Here is a 24299-nt window from a genome sequence, read left to right on the forward strand (position 1 = left end):
CTGTGATAATGGAGCTGGGCTTTATAAATGATTCTCCTTCACTAGCTAGCAAAACGTGAAGCCTCATCAATGAAGAGTGCTAGAAGGACTGTAGAGGAGGAAGCGAGGGCTCTCTCCCTGTTTCTGGTTTGACTCACTCACCAGGCTCCCGAAAAACAGCTTTTCTCTGTTTCTTAGCCCCACATAGTTTCTCCAGTGCCAGGTTCCTGCAGAGCTCAGCTCCCTCCAGCATTTGGCCAATGCACACTGTCCAGTGCTTGACTCAGGAAGTGGCAGCACAGCCAGGAGCCCCAGACTGCACAGGCCCATGCCTCACCCCAGGGGAAGGCTGTTCTGTACTCCTCAGCCCCATGCACAGCAAGGCCCCTGAAGAGCTGGTCATCTGGAGAGCTGGACACACCCCCTAAATCCCACACAGCTGGTCTGGAGCTGCCCAGGCCTGAACCACACACAGAGATGCACTGCATGACAGAGAGGTGGCTTCTTAGCTGCTACTGCCAGCAGCGCCCACTGGCTAGCACCTTTGGCACCTAGTGAGTTCTAAGGCTTGTGACCTCCTCATGCATGACCTTCCGGCCACCTCAGAGAGCAGATTTCCAGCAAATATTGTCAAAGTATCTCTGCAACTTTGCTATCTAGTGACTAACGCCATGCTTTTTCCAGTGATACTCAGATCTCAGCCTGGAGGGAAGAAGGTTATACGTTGGGTACTTGTCTCAGCCCTAGTACAGTGGTTGCTCTTTATAGACCTGCTATTTCTTTATTCTTTAGAATTATTTTATTTTAAACTCTCACTAGCAGATTTTTCATGATTTTAATTGTTCATAATCCTTTATAGCACAACTTTCCCTGTTCAAATAATTATGTGGTTTCTGTCTCCTGCTTGTCCCTAAATAATACATTGCCCATTTAAAAAAAAAAAATTAGGTACCCTAAGATCAGGGCTCACCTCCTATGATGAAACCCACTGCATGTACATGTCTCAGTCTAGTCCTTTTTGAATTGCCCCGTGGGAATTGAGGTTTGAAAAAACTGGTGCCAAAATGCTGATACCCTGGCTGCTACCCCTGCTGTAAGTATTAAGCTGTACTTCACTCTAACCCAGAAGTTTTGTATCTTCTACCAGCATCCTTGAAACTTTATTAGCCCAGCTTGTTCACTTTGCAAGTTGGCTGATATGTCAGACTCTTCATGGTTTTTGACAGCCATCTATGTCACACCTATCTTTTGAAATACTATGCAGTTACCTACAGATCGAGGCAGATCCTTAAAGACTTTCATAATATATTGTCAAATTAAAAATTACTTTGCTAAATATTTTAACAGGATTCTATTTTGTTACAAAATCATACAAATAATGTTATAAATTAATATAGTTTATTGATTGATGATATCGGTAAATTTGGGAGACTGAGAAGGCAATTTTAACTTTGTGTGTTCTGTATTTTTTAAATTATTACAATGAGTTTGTATTGCTTTTTAATAAAAGGGAATACTGCAGTTTGGGGTCTTAAGAACTGGTTATTCTACTAATGCAAGTACTTCAACAATTTTCCTATGCAGCCATCCCTGAATGTGCAGCCTTGCTCTGCCCAGAAAATTCCAGATGTTCGCCTTCCACTGAAGATGAAAACAAACTGGAATGCAAATGCCTTCCCAATTACCAAGGCGATGGCAAATACTGCGAGCGTGAGTAGAATTTAGATTCTGCTAGTTTATTCATTGAGATGTTTAGGTTATCTAACAGGAAAAAAAAATCTCACAACCTCCTTAACACAATGACCATTTCTATTTCTCTCTGTGTAGTTGAGCGAAATGTATATAAAAGGTGCCAAGCAAAATGCTCAATAAATGGCAGCTTCTCCTTCTCTTATGAAAGCACATAAATAGATTTTTATATGTTTCCATATCACCTTAATCAATGTTAGAACAACATTTAATGCTTCTTATTTTATCTTTTTTATTTTATTCACTTTATAAAAAGCTGTATTATATATCAGTTAAAAACATGGACTCTCAAGCCAGACTGTCTGGGTTCAGTCCCAGATCTGCCCTTTACTGACTACATGACCTTTAACCTGCCTGTGTCTCAGTTTTTCTGTCTATGAAATGGAGATAATAATGGTACCTACTTTCAGGGATTATTGTAAAGATTAAATGAGTTAATATATAGCAAATTCTTAGAGCAAGGCTGAGTACATACTATAAATTCTGTGTTAGTGTTTTCTTTCATGCTATTTTATATTTAACTACATATACAAAATGGTCTACTAATATATCAACACAATATTTGTACAATTTCTGATGGCCATACATAAATCTGTCTGGTTCAGCGGGAAATGAGAGGAAATGTTTGTCTTTGAAAACTGTGAGTTGCCTTTGTGGCTTTGATGAGCTGTGATCCACTGTTGCTCATGGTTCAGTTTTCCTTCTCCAACCCTGTTCACTAACTGCTTCTCATTTTGCTGTTGCCTCTCAAGCCATCAATCCATGTTTACAAAAAATCTGCCACCCTCATGCTCATTGTACGTACCTGGGACCAAATCAGCACAGTTGTACATGCCAAGAAGGCTACCATGGGGATGGCCAAGTGTGCTTGCCTGTGGACCCCTGCCAAATTAACTTTGGAAACTGCCCTACAAAGTCTACAGTGTGCAAATACGATGGGCCTGGACAGGTGAGCAAATGATGCAGGGAAGTGATGTATCTAGAAGTTTGACAAGCCACTATGTGTCACAGGTATCATTTGTCTTCTATGCCATCCCAATTCTCCCTTTCAATGTTCCACTTGGTCTTCCCCTCCAGACAGTCCTCCATGTGCTCAGAGCCTGAAATCAGTGCCTGCTCACCCCGTCTATCCTTTAAACTCACACTTTCCCAGCTCCCCATCCAAACTTAATTGTCTTACGTTCTCTCCTGTCACAGTCCTATATGGTGTTTGGCAAAACATATACATAATTCAAAATTAGATTAACAAATTAACTGTTGAACATATGATTGACTTTTACCAGCAATCCTCCATTCTGCGATGGCTTTCTAATTTAAAAGGTGCTCTTAGAACAAAAAATACAGTGTCCCAAAGGAATGAAACAGATAAAACGTCAGGCAGCACTGATAGATTATAGGCAGCAGTGAGAATATTCTGGGGAGAGACACTGTCCCTTTAAATGACATCAGGACCTTGACTGATAAAAAATCTGGTCAGGAGACCCTCACTGAGGAATCCAGTGGAAAGAGCCTTGGCCCTAATAGCACATTCGTCCATTGAGTATTTATTTAGTGGATGCCTTCTGTGTCCATAACTGCACATCAAGCCTTCAGTGAAGGAAATATGTCCATACAGAAGGGTATTGCTGCACAGGTAGGAGGAAGTGCTCAGTGCCCGACCCAAACAGCCGTGCAGTCTAATCACCTGGATGCTAGCTGATGGGAATGTTCCTAGAATTCCCTGCAGAGAATCCACCCAACCTTGCGTCCAAAGAGAAAGGATATATTATGCAACATTTTTCTGCTATCGACTTCTGGGGCAGGATTGCAGAAAAATTCAAGGGGCTAAATTCCCATCTGTAAAATGAGGGTCTTTGTGGGAAAATTAATGTTATGCCATGAATGTCAAGACCTCGCATGTGAGATAAAAAATATGCATTATCTCTGAAAATGGGTTCCAAGACAGATTTTCAAGTCTTAGAAATTCTCCATTGTTCACACAGAAGCAGCATGTGCATGATTCCAAAACAGGGTTTCTCTACCTCAGCAATTTTCACATTTTGTACTGGATAATTCTTTGCGGGAAGGGGCTTTCTTGTGCATTGTGAGGTGTTTAACAGCATTCTTGACCTCAGGTAGCACCGCCTCCTCCCATCATGGCACTCAAAAATGTTTCCAGGCTGGGCATGGTGGCTCATTCCTGTAATCCCAACACTCCAGGAGGCTGAGGCGGATGGATTGCTTCAGTCCAGGAGTTCAAGACCAGCCTGGGCAACATAGCGAAACCCCATCTCTACTAAAAATACAAAAAATTAGCTGGGCATGATGGTCCACACCTGTGATCCCAGCTGTCCGGGAGACTGAGGTGGGAGAATCACTTGAGCCTGGGAAGTAAAGGCTGCAATGAGTCAAAATTGCACCACTACACTCTAACCTGGGCAACCAGAGTGAGACCCTGTCTCAAAAAAAAAAAAAAAAACAAACTTGTTTCCAGATGTTGTCCAGTGTGTCCTAGATTGAGACTCCTGGTTGAAAACCATTATTCTAAAGCAATAATACCTCCCATTTGCACATCAATTTCTGCTCACCTATAGACAATCTAAAACTGGGAATTATGGAGCTAGGGAGGTCAAGGGTTAGGAAACAAGAAAATTGAAGCTAAACTTCATAAGCAAGGAGTATAAGTTTTCCAGCAGGTGACATATGTAAACATGATTTCTACTTTTAGATACTTTGACAAATTTTTAGTTTAAGTCCACACTTCAGACATACTCTGAGTGAGTTTTTATGGAAGAATAAAAATACAAGTTAAAGAAGAATGCCAGCAGAAGTAACTAACTAGGATCCTATTTGTTTTTCTCTCCCTGTCTACTGAAGTCTCACTGCGAGTGTAAGGAGCATTACCAGAATTTCGTACCTGGAGTGGGGTGCAGTATGACTGATATATGTAAATCAAATAACCTGTGTCATAGGAATGCAAATTGCACCACCATCGCACCAGGCCGAACTGAGTAAGTCTTTTCAATTCCTCCACCAACATTTCCAAGCGGTGAAAATGGTGTCCGGTCATTGCTGTAAGTTTCTTGAAGGGGAGGAAATGTGTCTTATTCAGTCTTGTATCCACCCCCACCCCACATAGTAGGAGCAAGGATTGTAGTAGGTACTCAATAAATCTTTAATTAATTAAACACTCAACAATTATTTCCTTTATAAGGACCACTAGAATACTCTGGAATATTGATGTGGCCTGATAACTTGATATGAAGTGGTCAGAATGTGGGAGAAGGAAGCCACTGTGACTGGGGAAACAAATGGTTGTTGAGATTACAGGGGTATGACCTCTAATGTACATGCCTGTTTCCTCACTCATGAAATATTGCTTGTTAGTAACACAAAACAAGACTAGGGAAAGTGAATAAGCACTAGTGGTGTTTCCTGGACTCTAGGTTTCAAAAGAAGGGGTTTACTGTGAATAAAAACATTTGTGTGAAAGTTTCTGAGGCAAAGGCAGCTCACATGATAGAAAGAAGATGGTATTTGGACTAAAGACATAGGTTTAAGTCTCAGCACTGATACCCACGAGATGCATGACCTGGGAAAGTGGCACCATCTCTCTGGCCTCAGTTGCTTCCTGTATAAAATGAGCACAGTGATTTATACTCCATAAGGTTGTTGTGATGATTATATGAGAGAATGTTTCTGGAAACTATGACACCAGTGTAACGTGTTTTCATTAGTGACTGAACCGAAGCTAGAACCCAAGTCTTTGACTCGCAGACTGAGGTTTCTCTGTCCCATTTTCAATTCTCGCTATCATCAGCATCTGAGAAAGACTCATAGTGCCATTGTGAGCTCAAAACCACAATCAACGTCCAACCATAGCATGATAAAACAGTTTCTGTGATTCCAGAGCCCCCTTCATCTTTTGGGAAGTTCAAAAGATGCCTTTTATAACTCAGTGGTCAGTGTGTAGATTTGCCCCAATAGATTGTATTATCATCATGTCCTATCTGAACAGATAAATAGATCTGTATTTATTGTACATGGAGTGGAAAGAGCTGGGATATCAGAACACTTAGGTTCAAATCCCAAATCTGCCACTTACCTTACCCTCTCTGAACTGATGTTTCTTCAACCATAAGAGGGAAAGAACTGTACCTCCCACCAGGGCTGTGCTGAAAGTTAAACAGGATTAAATTCATCAATCTCTGAGCAGAACCTGGCACCTAGAAATCCCTCAATACATGTGAATGCACACACAAATACACCACAGCCATGCATATAGGCACAGAGGCACCCAACACACATATGCATCCAGGCACACCCTCCCTTCAAACATATATTCTGGCAATACTGAGAACCAAACAAGCTGGTGTATGCATGTTTTACCCCCCTCTCAGAAAGTCTAAATAGAATACCTTAAGCAATCTCTTTCCTTTGTGTTTGAGAGGATAAAATCTAAAAATGAAATGGGAATATCAGAATAATATAAGCTGCATCCAAATTTGTGTTTAGAATGTCAGATAACCTAACATTGTGATGTTAGGGGTACATGTATCACCCACAAACCTTCCTACACCTCAAATTGACTGTCTTCAGCTGAAAAAAGGCCTAAGTAAAAAGGCTTGCTAAGTTATATTGATAAAATATGAAGCCATCAGTCCTCGGGTAATTTAGTTCATCTGGGATAAAAATTTATTTCATTTACGCCTTCTCAATATGGCAAGTAGCTTATGCAGAGTCTTCAAAATCATACTGCATTTGTCACAGAAGACCACCTGATGAAGAAGGGTGGGTTCAAACATGAACTCTACCACTCTCCCTGGGGTGACCTTAGACAAGACTAAACTTTTCTAAACCACAGTTCCCTCACCTGTCAAGTAGGTCTAGAGACCAGGAATCTGCCTGTGGAGAGCTAATGAGTTCATGTATATAATATGCTTTTAAACTCTAAGCTCCATTTTGATTCTTACTGAGAACAAATAACTTTATGCTTTGACTTTTTATTTTTACTTATTAATAGATGTAGGAAGTAAGAGACAATAGAAGAGATGAGCATTTCTCTCTTATTTAACTAAACTCAGCTGAAAAATAGCCAGGACATGGCTGAGTGGGCCTATTGGAATAAGCATAGTTTACATTCCAGTTGTGCAAAAGTACAAACAACAGTGAAATGTAGGGAGTCTTGGAATGTTAGTGACATTGATGATATTCAGTGTTTATATAAGATCTGTACAGGTTGGGATATCCTCAGTGTATACAGTCTTCCCAAGAGTCCTATCCAAGGCAACATGGTACAGTGGCAAGAGACGTTCTCAGATGGATCTAGGTTTAAATCCCAGCTCAGCCACTGCCAGATATGTTTCCAGCAGTTTGACCCTTAGACCTGGGCAACAGGAGCCCCTCCCCTGGGCACTGCATGTTAGAAGCTCCCATTCTGGCCCTCTGCTGTCTACACCAGGGCAAGGAATCTGAACATCCAAAGGGTCATGCTCCCCAAGAGCCTGGGCCTCCCACTAGACCACACTCAGAGTACTCAGAAGCCTGTAATTTCCTGCCCAAACAGCTCCAAACCAGTTTCCAGGGCCTGAGACCATTCCCAGGGTATGGAGGGTATGGCCAAAAGTGGCTGTTCATAGCAGGTGCAGATGAGCCAGCATTATCTCCACCACACTCGTGAATATACCCTTGCCTCAGGTTCTGCTGAACTACTTATTATTTGTCTTGGTCTGTTTGGGTTGCTATAATAAAGTACCATAAACTGAGTGGCTTATAAACAACAGGAATTTATTTCTCACAGTTCTGGAGGCTGGCAAGTCCAAAATCAAGGCACCAGTAGTTTCAGGATCTGGTGAAGCCTGATTCATAGGTGGTGACTTCTTACTGTGTCCTCCCAAGGTGGATAGGGGGAGGGAGCTCTCTGGGACCTCTTTTCTAAGGGCACTCATTCCATTCATGAGGCCTTTACTTTCTTGATTTAATTATTATACCTCCCAAAGGCCGTGCTTCCTAATAATACCATCACACTGTAGGTTAGGATTTCAACATATGAATTTTGAGGTGGACACAAACATTCAGTCCATCACACTGTTCTTCGAACATGATATGGTGCTCCCTACTCCTGGCCCTTGCACCTGCTCTTCCTTCTACTTAGGATGCCATCCCCACCCTCCACCCACCTCCTGGGAGTCAGCCTAACACCCTGCTTCTTCAATGGCCAGCCTAAGTATCTCCACCTCTAGGATGCCTCCCCGTCCTCCCAGTCCTCTCTGATGCCCCTCCCTCTGGGCTCCCAGAGCACCCTGGAATGTGTCTATGAGAGCATTTAGGGTCCAGAACTGTGATAAGGATGTAGCATAGTGGCGGTGAGCACAGGTGCTCCCAGTTACAGGCTGTGTGATCTTGAGTGAGATACTTAACTTCTCTGTGCTTCAGTTTCCTTATCTAAAATGGGGCTAACAACAGGACCTACCTTATAGCGTTGTTGCATTAGAAAAGACACCACACTGAAGCCCTTATAGACTATGTAGCATAAGAGCTATTAATAAATGCTGGCTATTATTATAACTTATCTCAATCCTCAACTAGAATATAAGGTCCATGTCTTATTCATCTTTGCTGCAACAATGCCTGTCATCAATCAACACAGTGAAGTGAGGAGTACAAAAAATATAAACAGATAGAATGAATAAGACCTAGCATTTGATAACACAACAGGGTGACTACAGTCAACAACAATTTATTGTACATTTTTAAATAACTGAAAGAGTATAATTGGGTTGTTTGTAGCACAAAGGATAAATGCTTGAAATGAGAGCTTTCTCATTTGCCTTGATATGATTATTATGCATTGCATGTCTGTATCAAAATAGCTCGTGTATCGCATAAATGTATACACCTACTGTGTACCCACAAATGTTAAACATAAAAATAAAATAAGAAATAAAAAACAGTGAAATGAGGGAGAATTTGGAGGAATAAATGAAACAATGAAGAAATGAAATGAACCAGTGAAGAAATAAAGGAAGCAACTGAAGACTTTGAGGACACCCTATATACTAACTAAATCTCAACCAGCATTAAGTGTAATTAATTTCAACCCATAACTGTAAAATGCAAATGGCTTCTAGGGTGTTTTTAAAGCCCTAAGACAGCAAGAGACATTTACTCCTAATAAAAAGAAAACAATTTCCTAAAGAGGTGATGTTGTGAATGTTCCATGGCTCAACTGAGAACAGTTAAGTCAGCAACTGGTCTCGTAACATCTCAGACTTTGGACTGAGATTTGAAATAAAAATTAAAAATAGTGATGTCTCGTGCATTCCATTAGCACTGAGGCCATTAAAATATGATTCTCCTGCAATCCTTAGGAAAGAAAGGCCAAGTCACTTGACACAAAACAGACCATTGGCCACCTAACAATTTAAGAAACTTTTAGAGAGAAACATACTCAGTGGTTTGTAAAGGTTACATGTCTTGCTATTAACAGTTGTCTTCAAATGAAGGAATGTAACTTATAGCAGGATTAATTTTTAACAATGACTGTTGTATTATATCACTTCCCAGAGTTACCAGTCTCCTCCTTTCCATCCTTAAATTAGCGTAGCACAGTGCTTGCAGAGGAGGTTGACATTTAAGTAGGAAACTGTTATTTGATTGTATTAAATTGTTTCATGATTAGATCTACTTTAGTAATTCCTTATAAAAAGGTTTCTCAACCTCAGCTCTATTGACATTTTTGGCCAGACAGTTCTTTGTTATGAGGGGCTGGCCTGTGTAAGTAGATCCCCATCTCAGTTGTAGCAACCAAGGATGTCTCTAGACATTGCCAAATGGCTTCTGGGCGGGGCAGGGGAAGGGGGGCAAAATTGCCTCTGGTTGAGAGCCAATTCTCCATAAAAACCCCAAAGCCTTCATCAGTAAATGATCCCCCAAGTGTTTGTCCAGCTAGAAAACTCATAGGCAGCCGGGCGCGGTGGCTCAGGCCTGTAATCCCAGCACTTTGGGAGGCCAAAACTCCAGCTACTCAGGAGGCTGAGGCAGGAGAATCGCTTGGATCCAGGAGGCAGAGGTTGCAGTGAGCTGAGATCATGCCATTGCACTCCAGCCTGGGCAACAAGAGCGAAAACTCTAGAAAGAAAAGAAAAGAGAAAGAAAGAACTCATGTGCATCCTTCTAGAATTAAATATTACTTTCTCCTAGAAGCTGTCCCCTATTTCTCCAGGTAAAATCAGTTACTTCCTCCTCCATGCCCTATAGCATCCTATTCAATCTTCTATCATGGCACTTACAATGAAACTTCATTTATCTTTCTACGGGTTGTCCTGCTATATCCCAGCACCTCTAGGTCACTGTTGTCATTATAGTCACCTTCTTCATCATGTCAACCTTGTCCTTGTCGTTATCACCTGCCAAGCATTGAGCTTTTTCTATATGTCTGTCACAGTGCTATTTTTCTTTCCTTATCTCTCTATCAACCATCCTAAAGGTATTATTAAACCCATTTTATAGAAGAGGAAACTGGGACTCAAGGAGGTCAAGTGGCCTTACCATGTTGCTATAATTATTTTGTTTTCAGGTCCATCCTTAGCATGTAAGACTCAAGAAGGGCAAAGTGTCTCTTATTATCATCTTTGTAGCTCTCTTACCTAGATGGTTCCTAGAATTAAGAAGGTACTTAAATACTCAGTAAATAATCAGTTAAACAATCAGGCACTGCCCTACGTGCTAGGATATAATGAGAATTATTATAGTTGGGATCCATCTCCTAGGAGAGTGTACCACCTAGCAGAAGAGGCAGTGTCTCCAGAGGTAATTCTGGTGGATAGGGTTGTGACAGAGGTATCGATGAGATGTGCTGGAAGTGCTCAACACAGCTGGGGAGAGGTCACACCAGAGTGATAAGGTGAGGGTGAGAAAGCATTCCTGGTGGGACAAACAGGCTAAGAAAAGCATAACAGCCTAAAAAAATAAGCAGTTTAGCACTGCTGGAATTTTCAGTGGACAGCAAAAGGAAGACAGAGCAGGATTCTCCTGTGTACACTTTCTCACGTGGATAAAAGGAGTCAGTGAGGGTTTTAAGCACACAGGTGCTAGAATTTTAAAGCACAGTCAGGAGATTGTATGAAAAACAGATTTCAGGGTAGAACATAAGGGGAGAAAGACCAGGTAGAGGCTGTGCAACAATCCACGCAGAAGGTGGTAGGATTCTGAAGGTCTGCAGCAAACTTGTTGAACATGTAATCTATTTGCCATGGAAATATATTTAGAAACGCACATGGATTAACAAGTGCATAGTCTTTCTTCAGAATGCTCTCCTCAATGTGAGTCACAGCTGTGGTGTGGTGTGAGCACTGCAAAACTGTGATGTAGTCACAGCATGTCTTTGGTTCCCTGCATCTCTCCTCTCTGGAATGTTCTTCCCTTACTTCGCTTTGGTTCCTGGCTCATCTCCAAGATGCTTGTGAAAGTCATCTTCCTCATCACCTTGTCAATTTCAGCCAGCTGTCAACTCCTCTGTACTGCATGGTTGTGGCCTGCTGTAGCCAGGGCTTACGGACTCACAAGAGCTAAGTGTTAAATTTTCAGGAATTTCACAAGAGGGTTAGCATCATCTTATTAGTTTGAAATTGGTCAAGATTGGCATATGAACCATGGAAATTGGCAAATGCTACAAATTAGGGCTTCCCCTCCCCCAGAGAGTTGGTTGTTAAACATTTATCAGCATACCACTGATAGTACATTTTTAACTCTACTTCTCTCTTATGAAACTATTGTACAAAATCTCTGTGATTTTCATTGTTTATATATTTATTTCATAGTTTCTATATTTATTTTCATTGTTTATATACTTCATTATTTGCTATTTATTTAATTCATTTACTACTTATTGTACAACTATTAATTGAGCACCCGTTATGGACCTACCCTGTGCTGGATTCTGGAGTTCACAACAGTGAACAAATACACATATAGCCCTTACCCTCACTCTTTTCTCAAATGTTATAGGGAAGCAGATATTAATCAAATAACCACACAGATCAGGGTGAAATTGCGCTATGATCGCTGCTATGGAGAAGAGCTATGTGGTTCCATGAGAGTATATATAATGGAGACACAGTGAGGGAGTGGAGAAAGAGACAGGCAATCAAGGAAGCCTTTCTGAAGGAAGTGGCAATTGAGCAGAGCTCTCAGCTAGGAAGGAGCGGGGGGGTGGGGGAAGCATTCTAAGTAGATCAATAATGCTGAATCTTTACTGTCCTGCAGGCTGAATTCAGTAGCTTATTCTGATTCAGTCATGCAGTGGAGCCCTAGAGTCCACATTTATTATATTAAATATATTAACCACTCCAAGTGATTCTGATGTGCGTGGTTTCTTGATCACACTTTGAGAAATACTGAGACAAAGAGCATACAAAGATATCTAGTGTTGACAGATACATTTAATTTATTAGGCATCCATTTCTTGAGGAGCTACTAGATGTCAGATACCACACTAGGAATGCTCTCTTGTCCCTATTCTACCCTGGGCATACTTTGCTCCATCTGTTCAATGAGGGGATTGGACTGTATGATCAAAATACTCAATGGCTGTAAAACCCTGAGGATGTCTTTTCCCCCTCTCTGTAGATGCATTTGCCAGAAAGGTTACGTGGGTGATGGCTTAACGTGTTATGGAAACATTATGGAGCGACTCAGAGAATTAAATACTGAACCCAGAGGAAAATGGCAAGGAAGGCTGACCTCTTTCATCTCACTCCTAGGTACGCAGCTATGGGTACAGATTTCCACACAAAAGTCCTCTTTCAGGAAAGGGCATCTGCAAGACACAATGATTCAGAAAGGGGCAGGCGAGCCTTGTCTATTAGAATCAGCCTTTTTGGAAGGGTCATGCAGGTGAGAGGGAAAGGGCAGGCAGCTGTTTCCAAGAAGACAAGCAAAGAGATAGTGCCAAGAGATCTAGCAATGCACAAATTAGTAGGCAGAGAGCTGAGGACAGGGTTTGGGGGTCACCATAGACCAACAGAGCTTCAGTAACAGTAAGACCAGGACAGCTACTGATGTAAGGATACACACCGTCCCTCTTGTCCTTGACCTTCTAGATCCTTCAGGTATGAACAAAGCTTGGCAGGTAAAACTGGGAATAGAGAGAGGGTGACTGAGACCCCAGGGCAGCATCCTTGTTCTTGAGTGGAGGGGCTGTTTGAATTTTGGAATAGTCTTGGTTGTATGCAACCATCTTAGCACCCTTGGTCCGCCAGTCACTAACTGCCTACAGTGACACATTCACCTCCAGCCCCCCAGGCAAGGTGAGAGCCTAAAACACCCTCATGTATTTGCAAATGGCTTCTACGGGCCATTACTCCACACTCTCTAGAGAATGAAATATTATAACTGATCACAGCATTGGACACAACTTCCAATAAAACACAAATCCAGCCGTGCTGAAAAAAGTAAAACACAGACTTGACCAATCAACAGAAAATTTAAAATATCAGCTTTTATATTGGAATTTTCCTGTTGCCAAAAATGATCTCCCGGCAAGAACATAGATAAACAAGTGTAATTGATGGGTCAATGCTGTGTTCTCTGCATAAATCTTAAGGTTAAATATCCCATTTAATGTCTCCTGCATCAAAGTCCCATTTCTCCCAAGGCATCCCATAGGGCATCAAGTATTAGTGGCATCCCTTGGGCTCAGGGGCAATCTGCCAGTTTCCTCAAAGCCTTACTCTAAGAACTCTTAGAATACCAAATGGGAGCAGACAGGGGTGAGGTAGTGTATTTTGCAGACCAGGCCTTCCAACATTTCCCTAGACAGAGTCCTGTTGACCTTTCACCTTCCCCATGACAAAGTCCGTGTACACTGCCTCTGGGTGTGAGAACACAGAGCCTGTCCTGTCATCCCAGCTTCCCCAGGTTATGGAAACAGGACTACCTACATACTTTGCTGGGCCCACTGGAAAGTGAAAATACAGGATTCTTGGTTCAAAATTTATTAAACAGTTCAACATGGCAACTGCAGAGCATTAAACCAACCATCGGGGCTCTTCTGAGCTGGCCCTGGATAAAAACAAGGGCTGCATCTTTGCTCACCGAGACAGTGACAACTCAGAAAGTCAAGCGCAGGGTCAGGGACCCTGGGGTTGTGGTAGGATTTTGTCATGCCTGAACTGCTCAGCCAGGGTATCTTTGAAGCTGAGGCTGTCTGCAGGAAAACTCTCATGGCATTATGTGGAATGTATTGAGGCCATGGCTTTAGGGTGCCTTACATTCTTAGAGAGATTCCCAGTTGACACAGGGCCTGCACATACCCATTAGAATAGAGAAGGGCATAAATGGACTGGTCATGACCCAAGACCTGTTGCCTGATTTTACTCCTCATGTACCACTGACTCATTTGGCGTTTTCTTTCTTTGTGTTATTTCAACTCCTAAGACAAAGCTTATGCCTGGCCACTGAGTAAGCTGGGACCCTTCACGGTGCTGTTACCTACAGACAAGGGACTGAAAGGATTCGATGTGAGTATTTAAAATGACTCTACACCAAGGGGCTAACATGAAAAGCCTTAGTAGGGAGTACCTTCTTTTATTTAAAGTGGGAAATCCCCATTAAAATTAAACCTACTGATAATAAGGATGGTGATTTTTTGGCAAACTTCTTTTAGTGATATATAACATCCTTACAGAAAGTATACAAATTGTAAGTGTACAACTCAATGAATTTTCCCAATGTGAACCTACTTGTGTAAACACCAAGTCCATTTCCAACAACCTAGAAGGCCCCCTGGTCCCTGTTTCCAATCATTACCCTCTACAGGTAACCCCTGAGTGTTCTTAACATATATCCAGGTGATAAAGAAGATTTACATAATGCAAAACTGCTCACTTCCCACAGGAAGAATTAAACTAATGTATTAGCTAGATATGTGGGGTTTTTAAATCATTATAAATGGTACAAGCGATAGGGAAAAAATAAGAAGAAAATTTTAGTCTTCATTGTGAGCAGCTGTTGTTTGAGATAATGTCATCCAGTGGGAATGAAACTTGTAGTGTCTGGTGGAGGCGTCCTATCGAGATGGCATCACTAACATAGTTATATTTGGTTTAATGTAAATGATGGACTTATCGATTTGTATACAATTTATTATCTTCACTGGCCTCCATTTTAATCATTGTGTAGGAACTGGTATCCTATATATCTTTCTCCCTCCCACCTTTACCATCTAACATGTGTTTTTATTTTTCCTGATCTTGATTTTTTTTTTTTTTTTGAGACGGAGACTCACTCTGTCACCCAAGCTGGGGTGCAGTGGTGCGATCTTGGCTCACTGCAACCTCTGCCTTCCGGGTTCAAGCGATTCTCCTGCTTCAGCCTCCTGAGTAGCTGGGACTACAGGCACATGCTACCATGCCCAGCTAATTTTTGTATTTTTAGTAGAGAAGGGGTTTCATCATGTTGACCAGGATGGTCTTGATCTCCTGACCTCGTGATCTGCCTGCCTCAGCCTCCCAAAGTGCTGAGATTATAGGCGTGAGCCACTGCACCTGGCCCTGATCTTGATTTTTATTGTGTGTTCTTGTCATCTGTCTTAAATGCTCTGTGAAACAGATCAGCCAGAAATAAGTAAACATTTAAGTAAATGGATTAACAAATACACATAAAATGGTGGAAGCCAATAAAAGATTGAAATCTGGAAAGTGGAAAAAAATAAAAATGAAAAAATAAAATTGGGTTATCTTAATCCGATATTTTGTGATAATAATTTTTGTTGCAATGAATCAAAACCCAGTAAGTTCCCGGCCCTGTAACCCTTATATACCACCACAATTAACCTGTCTGATATTCATCTTTCTATTGTTCACCTTCAGAGATGTCCTCACACCACTCCTGCTGGAAAGAACCAGCAAACACTGTACGCCTCTAGGCTAAGCACTTTGCACGTGGTCTCTCATTTAACACATAGTTTACACACAGTTAATATAAGCATCTGTTGAGTGTTGACTATGTAATAGTGACAAAATGTAGATTTGATACCATGGATTTCAAAAATCTGAACTTTTCTATTCAAAAGTACAATCAGCTTACTTGCTTTACCTACTTTTTCCATGAAACTTCATATTTTATTCCCATCTGCTTCCCATGTTCAAGATAGATTCCTTGTTCCTTGTTCCTCCTGGGGCCATTGCGATGCTGTGCTTTCCCCATGTCAGTTTCAGTGCTAGAGTAGCCTCCCCCGGTTTGAGAGTAGATTGTGCATTGCTGCCAATTCTCCAGGTTTCTACTTCCTGGAAGGCCTGGCCCTGGTTGATTGAACTGATAGTAATGTATAGCATATATAATTGTCAGTGCTTTCATACATTTGTATTTGCAAAAGCCCAAACGCAAGTTAGGGTGCCCTGGCTTTGATGTCTTTGATACTAAGTAAGGCACAGCATGTGTTACAAAACTCATTTTCTTCTTCAAATAATAGTCAAACTGGCTGTTCTGTCTTAGATAAATGAGCTTTTGGTGGATAATAAAGCTGCTCAATACTTTGTGAAACTCCACATAATTGCTGGTCAGATGAACACCGAATATATGAATAACACAGACACGTTCTACACCTTGACTGGAAAGTCAGGGGAAATCTTCAACAGCGATAAGGTAAGAGTTCCTCTGATTTTCGCTCCCAGAACTAAATTGTCCACCAAGCCAATGCCCGTAGCCTTCTCTCTCTTTTTGTTTGGGGTTTGTGAAAAATTACAAGGAAATTATTTCCTTATGTATTGTTTGTCAAACACCTTATGTAGGAAGAAACGGACAGCAACACTGAGGAAGGCCATGGAGGAAGGGTGGAGTGTTGTGCAAAGGGGGTTGCAAAGTGTTTGACTTTGGTCTGGTCTGATTTAGTTTGCGCAAGGCAACTGTCATTCAACTGCCATCAGGAAGGAGAAACTTTGCTATAAACCTGCTTCCTGAAAGCATCAGCACAAAGCCAGATCAGCATTCCTCTTATAGAAGGAAATAGATTGTGTTTGTTTTAGATTGCTGGAGTTGATCCATCTTCTCCAACCTAACATTCATCTCTCCCAATGCCATTAGTTCTGTTTGTTTTTTATATAAACCCATCCTCCCCCACCCCACCCCCATTTCTTAACTCTTTCTGTGATTTTACTGAGCTGGGGAGCAGGTGATTAGTCAACAAAATGTGCATGTATATAAGCATAGGACCTATACTATTACATTTTACTGAACATCAATAGTTAATAGATCCTTGAGTGCTTGTTCTAAGCAAAGTATGGGGATAAATCTTTATTTGTGTTACATAAGGCTCACAATAACCCTGTAAAGGAGGGACTGTCATAATCCCTGTTGCTCCAGTAAGAAAGAAGAGAGGCCACACAGTAAGTGCCAGAGCCAGGATTCAAATGTGGCTCCAAAGCCCACATTCTTAACCAATCTGCTGCAGTGCATGTGTGAAGATGGATGATGCATGGATGGATGGATTGATGGATATATGGATAGGTCACTGAATGGATAGATGGATGGATGGATGGGTACATGGATAGGTCACTGGATGGATGGATGGATGGATGGATGGATGGATGGATGGATGGATGGATACATGGATAGGTCACTGGGTGGGTGGATGGATGGATGGATGGATGGATGGATGGATGGATGGATGGATAGATACATGGATAAGTCACTGGATGGATGGATGGGATGGATGGATGGATGGATAGATTAGATAGATACATGGATAGGTCACTGGATGGATGGATGGATGGATGGATGGATGGATGGATAGATAGATACATGGATAGGTCACTGGATGGATGGATGGATGGATGGATGGATGGATGGATGGATGGATACATGGATAGGTCACTGTACAGATGGATGGGTAGATACATGGATAGGTCACCGGATGGGTGAGTGGGTGGATGGATGGATGGATGGAGAGAGATGCATGGAGGTTGCATGAATGGATGGATGGATGGATGGATGGAGAGATGCATGGAGGTTGCATGTATGGATGGATGGATGGATGGATGGATGGATGGATGGATGGAGAGATACATGGAAGATGCATGGATAGATGGATGGATGGATGGACTGATGGATGGGTGAATGGATGGATGGTTGGAGAAATGGATGGAGGATGCATGCATGGATGGATGAATGACAGATATGAAGATGTGGCTTGCTTTCTCACAAGGATATGCATGTGTTTACCTGTTCATTCAACCAATATTTACTAAGTCTGTCACTTATTAGGAGTTATATGGGAGGAAGAATGAATTAGCTTCAGTTATTTATTCCACAAATATTTTTATTGTGTGCCTTCTCTGTGCAAGACACTAAAATGAGTGATGAATTTATAGTAAATTAAATAGTTTTGTCCTTATGAAGCTTGCAGTCTGCTGGAGAAGAGCTTGATAATACCTTACCCAGGTTTAGCATATATGGTTGTCAGTGCTTTAATACATTATATAATTTGATCTTAATGAAAACCCTGTGAGGTTAACAAAGCAGATACTTTCATCCCCACTTTAGATTAAGTGACTTGTCCAAAATCACATTGCCGATAAATATCAAAGCCCAAGGACTCAAGACTTCTGACTCTACTCCAGTGCTTGCTCCTTCCAGAACACCATATTAATCTTATTTTATCTTTCTTTGGTGTTTTAGGACAATCAAATAAAGCTTAAACTCCATGGAGGCAAAAAGAAGGTAAAAATTATACAGGGGGACATCATTGCTTCCAATGGGCTTCTGCACATCCTTGACAGAGCCATGGACAAGTTAGAACCCACATTTGAGAGCAACAATGAGGTGAGTATTTAGATAAAAGTCACATCAGTCCAGGTCCATCTTCCTTTGTTCCCTGGAGAGTCACATCCAGAGCATGCCAGCACTCTGTGCTTGTGCTTCATTTGTGCTAGGATCTCGAGCAGAGAGAAGAAGAGGTGGTTTGTCTGTTTCCAATAGAATCCTGGGAATCTCTGCAGAAAGAAAGCAAGACATGCAGTAACATACGTGGGAAAGATCTGGATTTTTTTTTTTACCTCTTTTAGTACTGCATCAGGCAACTCAGTCCATGACCAATCATCATGAAAATGTTTTATAGAGGGCAGTTGTTGCCGCAATAAAACTTATTACTTCTGACCTAGATGATGAGGGCCAAAGGATACTTCAGAACATGCAGATCTGAACTACTGTTTCAATGACAGCAAACATTTATATAATGCATTGCAGTTGACCAGGTTCATTTGTATAAATCCATACTGACACATAAACTCTGTCATCAGTCTTTAAATGTTAGGGTTTGTATTTCCTAAATCACAACATTTTATTTCCTGATTTTTAAGCAAAATGTCTCTTTTTAGCAAACCATAGTGACAATGCTACAACCAAGGTACAGCAAGTTCAGATCTTTGTTAGAGGTATGCACTTTTCATAATTTTCTGAAAAATGTTTATGTGAAGACTTTTGTAAAATTAGCAGGGGTGTCAATTATAAATTTCTGGGGAATTATGTTAAATATTTGTCCAAGGTAGGCTGCAGATACACAATTTCATTTCCCAAATGCAGGAAACCAATTTGGGACATGCCTTAGATGAGGATGGAGTTGGTGGACCATACACCATTTTTGTTCCAAGTAATGAAGCATTGAATAACATGAAGGACGGCACTCTCGATTACCTCCTTTCTCCAGAGGTACCGTATTCTGCTTGCTCTGATGGCATCGTGTCAGCAGCACTGCCTCAGTCCATGTCCAAACAGGTTTTTCCTAAACTAGAGATAGTAAATAAATTGCACATGTATCACCACCTACCTTCCAACAACCAAGGCAGGCATCACTAATCAATCACAACATTCTGGAACTAAGTCTGGATATGGCTTCAGTCTTTTCGATAGAATTTCAAGTAGCTATGATCTATTAGACTTGATACAGGAAATGAAATGTATTTGCAATCCCAGGCCTAAATGGTTGGTTTGATTTGTCCTGACTCTTCTAATATTTCTCACTAGTAAAATCAACACTTCAAGTTCCCTACAACTCTAAAACCACCTAGAGAATGAAGCCTAAACTAGGCCATTCAGGGCCAGGCCTAGGCTAAACTTTAAAAATAATACATGTTATTTTTAGATGCTTCAGCCTTTCCTTTCCTTTCTATTGCTTTCATCTTTCTCCACCATGGGCTTTCAGTTCTCTCACATTCTCCTCTAAAAGGGCAATTATTGATTTCTTCATATCAGGGTGTCAATGACTGAAACCATTTAAAGTGTTTCCTTTCCCAGAAATAATGGACTTAAAACTTGAAGAGGACAGCCTACTGTGGAATTTTGTTCGTTAGAATGTCAAATAGTGGAATTACATGAAAGGTCACATGCTTTCTTCCAGTGCCCTGAAACTATGCCACCATCTTGGTAATGGGGAGAGATGACCTATGACTTCATAAAGATCAGTGTTGATTATATAGAATGTGGAGGGAAGGAAGAAAGGATGTCCCAATCTTTTAGGGTAGTGATTCCCAAAGTATAGTGTAGTCAGAAACCATCCATGGAGCTTGCTATCTAGGCAGATTCCAAAGCCCTACCTCAAGCATTCTTGTTTAGTGGTGCTGAGATGAGGCCCAGAAATAGACACGCTGGTAACCACCAACTTTCTAATTCAGATAGCTCCAGCCCACACTGTTTTGGGAATGCTGAAAGTTGTTGCCTGTTAGGTTCAGGAATTCACATAGATATATATCCCTTTTTAGAATGCTTTCAGGTATCTATAAGGATATCTTGCTTTCAAAAAACTTAGGATTTTTTTAAAACTTAACAAGGAGATAAATCAAAAAGTAATCTCTTACATTGCAAACAGATGTTCAACATATGAAAAGATTAGTTATAAGTTTCCATAGGAAAAGCCATATTTCCCAGGGTCTTCCAAAATAGAATGATATTTCAAAATATGATTCACATTCAAATTTTATGAAACCTAGCTATTGCAGAAAACTGCTAGACCTTGCTTTAGAACTCACATTCATACTTAAAGTGAGCTAAAAAAAAAAAAAAGGTAATGTTGTTCTGCTAAGAAATTATTAAAATCCTGAGATTATGTGGCCTCCCTGAGTACATAGCTTCTAATTTGATGCACATTTTAAAAATAATAATAATGAAAGAGTTCTATGACACACTTAAAATTAAAATGAAACCTTTTAACTAGAATAGGAAAAAAATCAACCTCATTGCTTTTCTGTCAGGCACCTTTGTTCCAGACATTCTTCTCTTTCTCCTCCCTTGTAACTCCTTCCAGTGGTATCTGGAAATGACTCATTTAAGCTCTCAAGAGTAGATTGTGTACATCTCTTCTGAGCTCTGTTCAATGAGACGACATTTATAGCTTGAAATAAGCCTTTGGTAAGAATACTTACACCACAAAAATGGCTAATGCATGCCACTGCTCCTGGCTCTCAATCTTGTTTCTCTCCAAGGCGTATCTTTCTGCCTGCAAAGATTATGAAACTTCAGGTCTCTTTGTTCTGAGTTAAAAACTGCTTTTCCATTAACTCGTCATTTATGGGTGCAGGAAATCAACATGGCACATGGATACATATGTAACAAACCTGCACATTGTGCACATGTACCCTAAAACTCTAAAGTATAATAAAAATAAAAAAAAATAAAAAAAAATAAACTGCTTTTCCATTTCAATTTCTAGGTGAGAAGTACAATCATTTCTGCTTCTTTCTCAGGTACAGAGAGGTTAATTTTTCTCAACCTATACAAAGCTCCTTCTGTTTCCATCCATCTTAACAGCTTTATCTTCAGGGAAGAGTGCAGGAAATTCCCCATCGGCTATGCCAATGAAATGGAAAATAAACAGTCCTCTTTAGAAGAAGGGCTTCTAATGCTGACTTTGGAATGTCATGTTTTCGTCCCAGTGTATCTTTCTACTTCTCTCTGAGGCAAAATTTCAGTCTGGAAACCCTCCCATCCCTGCAGAGACCACAGCTTCTGATTACAAGCCCCAGTTTATGGTTTCATCACTGAACCAGACAGAAATAAAAGCAAAGAGAGCAAGACACCTGCCCTTGCCAATTCACAGACACCCTGCAAGTAAAGTGGGGAAAGGGACGTCAATTTATAGAGTTCAAAGTCAAGTTATTTCTTTCTGCCTCAAGTTCACCAAAGAACTTGAGTTTGGTTTTGTTTGGTTTTGATTTTACCTAAAACAGCAGGGAGGAAGTGAGTGCCCTCATAAAAGAATGTATTGCACCAAAAGGCTCTTCAACAACAGCACCTGGAAACATATCCTGTCAGTTTGAGCCACACTGGAATGAATTCGAACTGGGCAATGGCTCCAATAGATCTCAGCCAGATAAGACACAGGCACACACAGTAACGGGAGTGATGCGGATCAATTCCTTTGTCCCTCTCATTCTTCTGTTTCTTGTCAAAAGGATTCAGCAATTAATTCCTGAGGCTTTGAAAGTGGATTATCTCATTGCTAAATGCTTTCCTATAGAAGCATCAGAGGACTGGAAGGAATCCATACCAGTCCCCTTATTTTGCAGGCGAAACAGACTCAGGGGTTAAGTGACTTGCAGAAGGTTACGCACAAGCAGAACCAAGACTAGATTCATGTTCCTGAGGGCAGCTCAGTGCTCCTTCCAGGACCCCTACCCACGCCCTTAATTTACTGGCACAAATGTTTATGGAAAACTTCTGTAAGCCCCACACTGCACTGGCTGGGGACATGGTGATGGGTGGTTAGCAAGCCAGACAGACCCAGCCCCTGCCTTCCAGGAGTTTGCAGTCCAGTTTGGTGGATGCAGTCAAGTTTGGGGGATGTTTCCCAACAGTCCCCACTTTGTCTCACTCCTTCTACCACTGAGCATCAGAGCATGTAATAACATTGCTTCTGCCTGTAAGTCTCCATTTCTGAATACCATGCAGTAACTGAGACATAAGTTGAAGATGCAGGTTGAGATGTAAAGGCTGGGTGACTTGCTCAAGGTCACATAGTAACAGAACCAGGGCTGCAGAAAGCATCACTTCCAGGGCTGGCTAACTGGTGGTCAATTTCAACATTCTTATTGATAACCCTGCCCTGCACATAATGCTATTGGCTAATAGATATGGTGGCCACATAACATCATCCATGCCAGGTCACTTCTGAAAGTGAATGGAGCTGCCAGGACAATAGGCATAGACCAGGGTTGTACCAGACAGCAGGATAGGTGGTCCTGCTACTAACAGGTAACTCCCTTGGCACAGTGACCAAGGTCGAATGCAGAGAGGAGGCTGGGTGAGGAAACTCAGGTTCAGCAGGGCTTTCTTTCAGCCTGGGACTTCACCCTGTTGCAACCTGTTCTTAGAACATTAAACCTCTTGGCAGTTATTAGGATCTTGATTTGTGATCCTTCACTTTTCCAAGCCAGAGTGACTGTGGCTGTGCTACTTAAATAGCAGAACTTGAGGGCTGTGAAGCTTGTAACACCCATCTCTGACTTAGCTGGGGGATTGCAGATAAACCACAGCAGACCTCTGTGGCCGCTGCCTTCTTCTCACAAAGAGCATGGTCCCTATGTTCCTCAACTCTGCAGCCTCCCTCCAGGGCACCCTATAGGGGCTGCTCATCCTGTCTACAGTCTCCTTTGTGGGGCTAGGACCCTGTTTTCTCCACTGCTGCTTCAGTTTTATGAAGCTTGAGAAACCTTGGAAAGGGCTTTGAAGGAGAGGGACGAACTTCTCATGGAAGGAAAAGGTGATCGCTATCCCTATGACTCTATAACCCTAAAGTACCTGTATGTGGTCTGACAAACAGACATTTATTTATGGAGCAAATGGAACAGAATCATAAATCAAGGCTGTCTTAGAAAATCCCGAATATAGCCTTAGACATTCTGAGAAGTGATGGAGCAGAGTTACTGAGAGCCTGGGCTGATTCTTAGGCTCATATCCTGAGTTAGCTTTGTGACCTTGGACATGTCTTTGAATCTCAGTATTACTACACATAAAATGGGTCAATAGGAGTCCCCACCTCACACGGCTATTGGGAGGATTAAATGAGACGTGCATATTATGCTTTCAAAACAGCCTCTTCCACAGAGTGGGAATTTGGTGAATATTAGCTATTTGGAGGTGGGGTTTCTCTCACCCTGGATTTCCCAATAGATTACGGGTCATTTTTCTTGATTGTCTAACGTCATTTGAAGAGGATTCCACAAGAGTGGAAGTGTTGCATTTTCTTCTTTGACTAAAGAAGTATTTGGTTCCTTTGCAGGGATCTCGGAAGCTTCTGGAACTCGTCAGATACCACATTGTCCCATTTACCCAGGTTGGCCCCACTTTTCCTGCTGCTACTTTCTCTCTGCTTCCAAGATAGCTAACTTAGTCTTGAATTCCAATATTCTGATGTTAGAAAATGTCCTTTACCTGTAGCTCTGAACAAACCCTTAGCCATGAACAATGAGTCCATTATCAGAGCGATCTTGAAAGCCACAAAAACTCTTGAGATCAAAACTCCCTTTACTTATTTCACTTTGAAGCCTATTTTTTCTAGTGAGGACTTTAAGAACTCAGGGCCCTGTGTGTGGCCCCAAACA

General features: G+C 41.4%; 1 protein-coding gene across 1 annotated transcript in view; it reads left to right on the forward strand.

The window, feature by feature from the left end:
- Positions 1–24299, forward strand: part of STAB2 (stabilin 2) — a 187983-nt gene that overhangs the window by 59669 nt on the left and 104015 nt on the right. Inside the window, exons 7-16 of the mRNA XM_030821934.1 lie at positions 1564–1689; positions 2481–2677; positions 4585–4718; positions 12337–12470; positions 14146–14228; positions 16204–16353; positions 18385–18528; positions 19083–19139; positions 19288–19413; positions 23978–24031. Coding sequence (XP_030677794.1) covers positions 1564–1689; positions 2481–2677; positions 4585–4718; positions 12337–12470; positions 14146–14228; positions 16204–16353; positions 18385–18528; positions 19083–19139; positions 19288–19413; positions 23978–24031 — 1205 coding nt within the window. The remainder of the gene's footprint in view (positions 1–1563; positions 1690–2480; positions 2678–4584; positions 4719–12336; positions 12471–14145; positions 14229–16203; positions 16354–18384; positions 18529–19082; positions 19140–19287; positions 19414–23977; positions 24032–24299) is intronic.

The sequence above is a fragment of the Nomascus leucogenys genome, chromosome 10 (assembly GCF_006542625.1).
Source record: "Nomascus leucogenys isolate Asia chromosome 10, Asia_NLE_v1, whole genome shotgun sequence".
NCBI classification, from domain to species: domain Eukaryota; kingdom Metazoa; phylum Chordata; class Mammalia; order Primates; family Hylobatidae; genus Nomascus; species Nomascus leucogenys.